The 9,494-nt window shown below is 35.8% G+C and overlaps 1 protein-coding gene across 2 annotated transcripts; it reads left to right on the top strand.

The window, feature by feature from the left end:
- Window positions 1–4,383: 4,383 nt before the first annotated feature.
- Window positions 4,384–9,494, top strand: LOC104901374 (hypothetical protein). 2 transcript variants are annotated; one of them, XM_010688943.4, is made up of 4 exons: window positions 4,384–4,544; window positions 4,663–4,803; window positions 8,133–8,425; window positions 8,520–9,494. In XM_010688943.4, the coding sequence occupies exons 2-4, from the start codon at window positions 4,672–4,674 to the stop codon at window positions 9,355–9,357; spliced, it is 1,263 nt and encodes a 420-aa protein (XP_010687245.1). In that variant the 5' UTR covers window positions 4,384–4,544; window positions 4,663–4,671; the 3' UTR covers window positions 9,358–9,494. The 2 variants fall into 2 exon arrangements, with proteins under 2 accessions (XP_010687245.1, XP_010687246.1); XM_010688944.4 differs by having other exon boundaries at window positions 4,393–4,544; window positions 4,666–4,803.

The following is a 9,494-nucleotide window of genomic DNA, read 5'->3' as shown; positions in this document are numbered from 1 at the left end:
ACAAATGAATACACAGCTAGGAAGACAAAATTGTGGGATTTAGGTGGTGATCAATTTGATGTCATGGATGATGGGAACGATGAAAACGCCTTTCTAGAGTTTGCCGACCTTTCTCTTGATGAACCGGATCTTGAATTTGTATTTTTCCCTTAGTGGTTTTAGCTAATATAATCTCACTTAATTATTATTATTATTTGGATTTATCATAAGTTGCATTGGTTAACGTTAGTTTTGAACATGTTTGAATATTATATATTATAAATTAAACTTGTTTGTTATATTGAATTTTATTTTCATTAATATTATAAAGTATAAAATAAATTGTTAGAAAAAAATTGCATTTCCCTCACGTTTTCTCAGTTTTAAAATTTGCGTTTTCCCGTGTCCCCGTGTCCTATCCCATGTCGCGTTTCCGTGCAAGCTAGGTCATGACTCTACTCTTAAGGAGCAGGGACGACGACAGGGTAGAAGAAAAATGGAGCAGAGCTCCGATGAGCGGTGGCGACGGCGGCAAATGGTTCGAGCGGAGGAGCTTCGGTGCGAGCTGCGCAGTAGACGAAGTGAAGTGCGAGAGAAAACAGGGGCGTTGTGCTGCAACAACAGGGTTACGGGCGGTGGTCGAAGGCAGGTGGTGCACTAGTGGTTCACCGGTAGTGCTCGGTGGTACTGTGGTGATTCCGAGCAGAGAAAAGAAAGATGAAGTTTTGATTAGATTTTTTTATGGATTTTTTTGTTGTGAAATTGTGAGGGATTCCCATGGCTATTTATAGCCAAACTCAAGGGAACAAGGTTAGAGGAGAAGAGGAGATGAGTGGTGAGTTGGGTCCTTGGGCAACAACTTGTCTTTGGATATCAATGGTTTAGGGGACATCTCCAAGAAGAAAGGAGAAGAAAAAGAAGAAAACATGAGGAAGAGGGCTGCCATTGTTTTGCGGGGAAATTCTTTTCCCTTTTTCTTTTTTTACTTGTTTTATTTTGTAAACTTTACACTAATTCATCACTTCTTGTTAGTTTTATTAATCTTATTTCCTACCCTATAGCTTATTAATAGTTTGGTTTATTTGGAATCTCAAAATAATTCAAAACTGAACTTACTTGATTAACTAAATAATTATTGAACAAAAATTAATTTTCTTAATTATGTTATTAAACATGTTTAAAGTTTCGGATATTACAATGATTTGACGAAATTATCATCACAAACTCAATTTCACGTGCCCTTATTTTATCCCAAGCTTGTACTTCATTTATCTCAGCCCAAAGCGTTTTATTATAAAGCATGTGATTATAATCTATATAATCACCCCTAAAATCTGGTAAATAAACCTAAAATATTTTGAAATTTACTATTTAGACAACATATAATCACAATTAACAAGCAATAATCACTACTATTGACTAATTAAATCAATCACTTACTAATCGTAGCTACTAATTACTTAATTAATCACAATTATTAATATTAACTAAATATTCAATAAATATCCATTAACAAAATTAGAAAATTTTTACACGACTATTATTTATTAACAAAAAAAAAACAACTAATTATCAGAATAATTCCAATAATACGAAATATAACCAGAAAAAATTAAACTTAATATTAACTAAATATATAATTACACAACCTAATAACAAATGTTCATTAACAACATCAACAGATTTTTACAATGACTATGCTAATTGTTACGTAGTGCTAAATTCGTTAATAAATACTACTATCCCCAACAGTAGGTTCAATAATAAGAGACTTGTGCAACAATGCCTAGGCTCAAAACCCGAACCTAAGCTCCGCCTTCAGACCTGCAAAAAAGGGACCCAACCTGGAGGTTTGGGTGGTATTTCCTCCTCCGAAGCTTAAGTTAGGTATCAGGAGTGCAAAGGAAAATTTTAGAAAGAGAAAGTAGAGAGAGAGAATTTATGGCAGAATAACAGTACACTGCTCTGAAAAAATACCTTTAGCCTGATTTCAAGGACTATTTATAGTGTCTGAAAAGACTGATGTACCTTGATGTCACCCTAATTTGAAAGCATCTGATTGGCTAAGCAGTAATATTATGACACGTGGCGATCATTGATTGAAGAGTACACATCATCCATTATATAGAGATGTTCCTTTTTTTTTACTGGGCCTTAGTACAAGTTGGGCCAGAAGGGGACTAGTACATTCTTCCTTAAAGTGTACTTTAGGCCATCCACCTTTTCTGGGCCATGTACTTGACTGCAGCAGCAGAGTGCCACGTGTAGGGTGGCGATGGAGCCACGTGTCTCATTTATAGCCATTGATATTTTAGGCTACAACATTAATCATAAAATTACTACTAATTATCGAAAAAATTTCAATGATATACGACTGAACAAATTTTCAATAATGCATGGTAACGAAACGAAAGATCGTTCCCTTCATGTAGGAAACAAAGATCTGTTTCGTTTCCTCGGTGGAGGAAACGGAAAAAAAAATTGGTACCGTGCATTGGTGGCGGAAAAAATATATTAAAGAGTAACCACATTCCTTTCCAGTGATGCTGCTAGCGTTGACGATTATTCGCCGGACATTGTAGTGCTCCGGTGGTGTTGTGACAGTGGTGGCCCGCGACAATGAGGTGGTGGTCCGGTGGTGGTACGTGAGTGTACCTTCGGAGGTGGTGCTGCACGAGTATGGCTCTAGTGGTGGTGGTCCGCGGTGGAGGTGGTCCGGTGGTGGCAATGCAAAAGATGTGAAAGGGGTGAGGAAGTAGGAGTGGGGTGAAGTTGGATAAGAGGTGATAGAGTAAGAGTGAGGTGAAAGGGGAGGGTTCAGGGGGGCATTCAAAGGAAAAATATGGTAGATTTTTAGTAAATACAGACGGTAAATAGCTATATGGTTCTACTAAAAACGCCAAATACTAGATAAATTAAGTACCACCATCTCATAGAGAGAGCCAAACCTTACAGATAATCCAAGAAAAATCTCACTTTTCACTCTAACTCTCTGAAATGCATTAAATGAAGGAAATAAACCACCCACAATGAAAAGCCCCAATAGGCCGAAAAGCCTAGAAAAAAGGCTAAAAACATAATTAGTCCTACTAATAGAGGAGTAATACTCTCACCTAAAGCAAACTAGGTTAGAATACTAGGCATGTAAAACCAATTGAGTAGCTTTAATTGAAAATGAATGCTACGCCATCGCAGACTAGACAAATCATTACTAAAATTAGGGTTACTAAATTTATTAACCAAATTAAGCCACATTAACACAATTTGTTGGCAAGCAATAGGAGATTATTACTTCATTACAGGTAAACGAACTGAAAGTGAAACGATTTGAAACGAATAATTTGAATAGCATGATTTCTTGAGGATTTGTGATTTTTTCAAAGGGTTAGGGTTCTGGCACTGAAGAATTGGGGCTTTCCTCTTTTTTTTTTTCTTTCTCTTTTTGTCTATAACTTTCGCTTTTTTTATAGCTCATCCATTCATGATTATCCACTTCCTCTAATCTGATTAGGAAAAGAGGGTAGCCCAAGTGAAAAGAAAACACGAGTTCCATTCTTTTATCTCTTTTATCGATGATTAGAAACTAAATTGGAACAACTTGAAATAGGTTGCAAATGAATAGGTAATAAAAGAATTTCCCGATAAACAACATAATTTTCAGTGTCTCATTTGAGGATAATTGAAAATATGGAATAAATGATTACATTAGATGGTGAAGTGAGAGACTCATTAAAGGCTTAGATTAAGTGTAATTAACACGGATAAAGTGAATGTTTTTGGGAATTAAAGCTTGAAGAAGATACATATTACTTCCATGACTTTTGTGGGAAGCCAATTTTTTTAAACAGCATGAACTTTTTCTATGTTTGAGCCCATATAATTAAATGACCCTATTTCCATAGAATAGGTTGAACATGTTAAAAGTCGATCCTAGATGAAACACTCCCTTTATATAAAAAGGAACCTATTCTTGCGACTGGCAACAACCTAACAACCTACTCTTATTCTTCAACCCCTCACCCTCTAAAATGAATATAAAAATCTAATACCTGGATGAGGAGACACCACAAACCAAAGCGAGTGCCAAATTAGTCCACAAATTAGCATAAAACGGCGACCACAACTTAGTCCTCTTACTCCAGAGTTCCACGGAACTCGTATTACCCTTCATTTTCAAGTTTGAACACTACTCCATGGTGGGCTCTTCACAATCACAAATTCACACTAGTATCTTACTAGGTCCCATATTCCCTGAGTTTATCCGAACACTAGAACCCTCTAAATCAAACCATGTAAAATTACCAATAAGCCCATCCCACGTTCCCACCTCAACTTAAACATTCATATAGTGCACTGCAATACTACTCAAACTTCAGGGTTAATCTTATCTATTCCTTCTCACCACGTTTTCTTTCATCTCGTCTATATACAATATATATATACAATTACTCCTCTTAAATCTTTTCTTATCATTTTGTTATATATCTTTTACCAAACAATTTCGTTCAACTCTTCCTTTGAAGAAAAAGGACAACATTTTTTGTGGTTTTGCTTCGTGTTTTTAGGTATACTAATTTTTGTTAATGATTAAATTGAATTGCTTTCTTTCTTTCATTAAATTTGGTTTGCCAATTTTTGTTTATTTTGAGTTAGGGTTTGTGAAATGATTATAAATTTTTGCAGTAGGTGAAGATGGAAGCAGCTACTGTTCTTCGATCGCCATTAAGCATTTCGATCCCTCAAAAATTAGCTTCAAGACCTTCAGTTTCTGTCCCAAATGGAAGCAGTTTTATGCGTTTCACCAATAATTTTCGCTTCAGCAAGGTCTGGTTTCCCGTTTTCTTAATCTCTAGATAATTTTTTTTTTAAAATTGATATCTTTATTTTGTTTCAGGACCATTTCTTATGACGATTCATGTTAGCTGTCCCCAATGATTGTTGTTGTTTTTATTGTTGTTGTTGTTGCTCTTGTTGTGAATTTGATGATTGAACAGATCCTCCCGTTTATTAAGTTTTCTGAGTTATTGCATATTTATAACTGTTATAAGTTGTAACATGGTGTTGTGGGAAATCATGGCGAGAATAGCGGGATTTGGGAGTAGTATAGAAGTTTTTTGGTAGGGATTGCTTTGTTTTAGCTTATAACTCTTAGAAACTTAAAGAGTTTCTTGAGTTTTTGCTTACATATAATAGTTAGTACTTCCTCCGTTTCTAAATAAGTGCAACACTTCTTGTTTTTACGTTTGCCAATGCATTATTTTAACTATTAATATCTTCAATTATCAATAAGTAAAAATTATAAAAAGTTGATATTAAAAAAATTCACATTCAAACGAATCTAACAAGATCCCACATGACTATGTTTTTCCTAAAATGTAAATCACCAAAGCTAATTAAAGTTTAAACTGTGAATAGTAAATACTATGCAAATGTTGCACTTATTTAGAAACGGAGGAAGTATATCTTTGTTAATTCTTTAGTACCCCGGTCATCCTATAATATAGTGTTCATTTCTCATTTTTCCTGAAAATGAAGGAAAATGGAAGTAGTAGGATTTCCAAGAAAAAAATATAGTTAGGCCCAATTTTTTTTGAACTTATTTTCAGTTAATTTTGGTTTCTCGCAGTTCAGTTTAGTTGAGACACTCTCTCATGTCAACTTTCTCCAGGTTTAATTCAGTTCAGTTTCTCCTAGTTCAAAAGAATGGGGCTTAAGGAAGTGCTTTATTAGTACTTTTGTCTTAAAGCTAGTTCTTTATTTTTCATTTCCTTTGTAAAAACAAAAACAATAAATGTTTCTTGGAAGGGGGTAAAACAATAAATAGGTGTATATATTTTGAAAGAAATGTAGGGGTATTTTAGAAAGTTTATGTAGAAATTAGGGATAGGCATGTCATTTTGGGACATTGAAAAAGAAATGCGAGACTATATTATTGGATGGAGTCATGGAGGGAGTATTGTGTAAAGTTTTTGGGGCTTATTTATTGAGTTTGGGTGGGATTTTATTGAAGTTCAATTTCTGAGAAAAACAAGTGAAGAAAAGGACCATTTGAACAATATATTTAGGAATTGCTACTTCTCTTCATTGTTTTATTTGCTTTGGAGTTTGCTCTAAGTAGTGATATTGGGATTTGGCTATTGTCTTACTTTGATACTCCCTCTGTTTCAAAATATAAGGCATTTACGCTTTACGAAAATTTGTTTTGACCACAAATATTTCTCGTAATATGATAAATAAAATTAGAAAAATTATACAGTTGGATTCATCTTGAAAAATACTATAGTGACATTATTTTTTTAAAAGTTTCAAACAATCGAAATTTAGAGTAATTAACGGTCAAAGTTTGACTTCAAACTTCGTGCGTGCTTTATATTTTGAAACGGAAGGAGTACTAGGTAAAACGTGATCATTTAATGAACAATGAATGCAAAGTTGGTCATTAGTTTCAAAATTACATTAAAATATAATTGTTTGGAATTTAGGCGTTTAATTCAACAAATTGTAATTTACAATGGAGTTGTATTGTTTAATACCGAACTATTAAGACACGTGCTACATATGGCCTATGGGAAAGAAAACATGGTGTACCTAGTTGTAGATTACCCACTTTCTAAGACTTAAATGGTAGTGTATAAGGCCTTAGTCAAAGACTTTGGTGTTGGATGAAGAGGATGTGTGCAAAGCCTTTGGGCATAGGATGAGAAAGTTAGTAATCACAATGGAGTGAAATGTTTATAATGGATATATGAAAGAATTAATTGCCTTTGTTATTATATTTTGCTCCAATAATTTTTACTTGGTGTCTATTCTCTCGAATAAAAATTTATACGGTTTTTTGACCATATATCCCTGATAAATTTCTTTTTGCACCATATATCCTCAGCAAGTTTTCAAATTCACCATATACCCTTCACTCTTAAAAAAATACATCAACTTGCACTAATACCGTTAGTCATTAATCCCTAATCTCCCTAACCCTAATTAACTAACCTAAATCTAAGCCAAATCCTAACCATAACTCCGCCACCCCTTACCCTTTCCCCCCACTGCCCCACCAATCGAGCATCCCCCCCCTCCCCTTCCGGAATTGCTCAACCCCCTCCCTCTTCCCTTCTCCGCTGTCGCGCAACCCCCCCTCCTTCCCCTCCCGAAGAGCGCAATCCCAAATCCCCCCCCCCCCCCCAAACAAGAAATTGGGCAGTGAAGTAAAGAAGTAGATGATGATATTTGATTGATGGAAATGCAAATTACAGAAAATAAAAGGACAATTGCCAAGTTTTTGAGTGTCTTGGTCACACTCCCAACCTAACCTCTAAAATAAACTTCTCCAATATTTTCTTCATGATCTTTTTCCTCCCTCCTCTTCCCTATTTATAGTCTACTTGTCTTATTCCCCAAGCTAACCTATTAACTAGAGTATATTACTAAAATACCCTTGCTCCCCCTAGGCTAGTCTATTACTCCCTCTGTTTCTTTTTAATCTACACACTTTCCTTTTTAGTCCGTTCTTTTTAATCTACACACTATTGCTTTTTCTATATTTGGTAACATATCACATCTACTTTCTTCTCTTTTTCCACCATGTCATTTACTTTTTAATATTTTAACCCACTCTTTTGTTTCTCTCTCTCACTTTTCAGTTTCCCTCTCCACCTTTTCAGTTTATCTCTCATATTTTTATACTTCCTTCTTGGTTCTCCCCCAAAGTGAAGTGAGTAAATTAATATGAAACGGAGGGGGTACAATATACTGATACGTGAGGTGATAATTGAAATAAACCCAAAAACTATCATGTCAAAATAAGCCGGGGTTGAAAAATGTTTTGAAACTAAGACAAGAATAATATTATGGCTAAGCTATTGCTATATTAAATAGTATATATAATCTAAAAAAGTGGCTGCCATGATATCGAAGCAATGTTAATTCATATTTTAAGTTGTTTATTCAATGTAGTATGCTCTCTTTGGTTTGCATATCCTTGGCTGATAAACATTCTTGAATTCTATTGGAAAAGCTTTATGAATTGTTTCAATGAACCTAGTAAAGCCTTTTTTTGTCCTGTTCTTTTTGGGGTGTTATTTAAATCATATCTTTGCGTATGGAAACTGTTTGTTAAGATAAGATGTTAATTCTTTGCATTGGAAAATCTGCAGTCTACCTCTCCATGCCGTGTCAAGCTTGAGGGTGGAAGTTTGTCCTCTAGGAGTCGGAAGTCCCTTATGGTTAGAGCATCCAAATCTTCTAACTCATTTGACTCCACTGCACCTATTGCTCCCCTTCAGCTGGAGTCTCCAGTTGGCCAGTTTCTGTCCCAAATCTTAGTAAGCCATCCACACCTTGTTCCTGCTGCAGTTGACCAGCAACTTGAGCAGTTGCAGACTAATTGTGAATCAGAGAAACAGAAGGAAGAGCCATCGGCTTCTGGCACTGATCTTGTATTATACAGGTTTGAAGCTAAATTTAGTTCAGAACTATGATAGATATCTTCTAGTTTATGTAAAACCTCATAGCTTTACTTTACTCTTCAATGTTGAAATCAGGAGGATAGCAGAGGTTAAGGAGAATGAAAGGAGAAAAACTTTGGAAGAGATTTTGTACACCTTGGTGGTACAAAAATTCATGGATGCAAATATTTCTTTGATACCCTCTATTTCCCCATCTTCAGCTAATGCTACAGATCGTGTTGACGTGTGGCCTAGTCTGGACGAGAAGCTAGTAGAAGTTCACTCTCCTGAAGCCTATGAGATGATCCAGAATCATCTTGCTCTTATACTTGGTAACCGGTCAGGAGACTCGACCTCAGTAGCACAGATAAGCAAACTCAGAGTTGGACAGGTGTATGCAGCATCAGTGATGTTTGGTTACTTCTTGAAGCGCATAGACCAGAGGTTTCAGCTAGAAAAGGCAATGAAAATCCTGCCTGAGCAGATGGATGCAAGAGAAAATGAATTAATGATAGAAGATGGGGGATCTATGGCTTCTGAGGACTCCACTTCATACTATCAGGATCATGCGCAAGTGCATCCTGAGGTCTCATCTTTTACTAGTGGTATTAATGATGGGGGTTTTGATCAAGGGGTAAAACCGTCCCGTCTAAGAAGCTATGTGATGGCATTTGATGCAGAAACACTTGCGAAATACGCGACTATTCGCTCGAAGGAGGCGGTTACAATTATTGAGAAGCACACTGAAGCTTTGTTTGGGAAACCGGATATAGTCCTTACAGCTCAGGGAACTATTGATCCTTCTAGGGATGAGCATATTAAGATTGGGTTTAGTGGTTTGAGGAGACTTGTTTTGGAGGCTGTTACTTTTGGGTCGTTTCTGTGGGATGTTGAGAGTTACGTTGATTCGAGGCACCATCTTGTGCTTAACTAGATCCTCTGTGGGCCTTTGTTTGAGATGTGAACTAGGACATGATCAAAATTGGGTAGGATTGGAGACTTGCCCTAAATGATTGCTGCTGTACATATATTTAGGGTTTTCCTTGTTTTATATACACCTAGTTTTGTGCC

The sequence above is a fragment of the Beta vulgaris genome, chromosome 8, assembly GCF_026745355.1.
Source record: "Beta vulgaris subsp. vulgaris cultivar EL10 chromosome 8, EL10.2, whole genome shotgun sequence".
Taxonomy (NCBI): Eukaryota; Viridiplantae; Streptophyta; class Magnoliopsida; order Caryophyllales; family Amaranthaceae; genus Beta; species Beta vulgaris.
The sequence above is the reverse complement of the archived record's forward strand: the minus strand, read 5'-3'. Positions and strand labels throughout refer to the sequence as shown.

Bases quoted from the DNA above. Each gene is read 5' to 3' on its own strand.
- LOC104901374 (XM_010688943.4), top strand. From the start codon at position 4,672: ATGGAAGCAGCTACTGTTCTTCGATCGCCATTAAGCATTTCGATCCCT. The intron at 4,804-8,132 runs GTCTGGTTTCCC...GAAAATCTGCAG, and splicing joins ATAATTTTCGCTTCAGCAAG to TCTACCTCTCCATGCCGTGT. The intron at 8,426-8,519 runs GTTTGAAGCTAA...TGTTGAAATCAG, and splicing joins ACTGATCTTGTATTATACAG to GAGGATAGCAGAGGTTAAGG.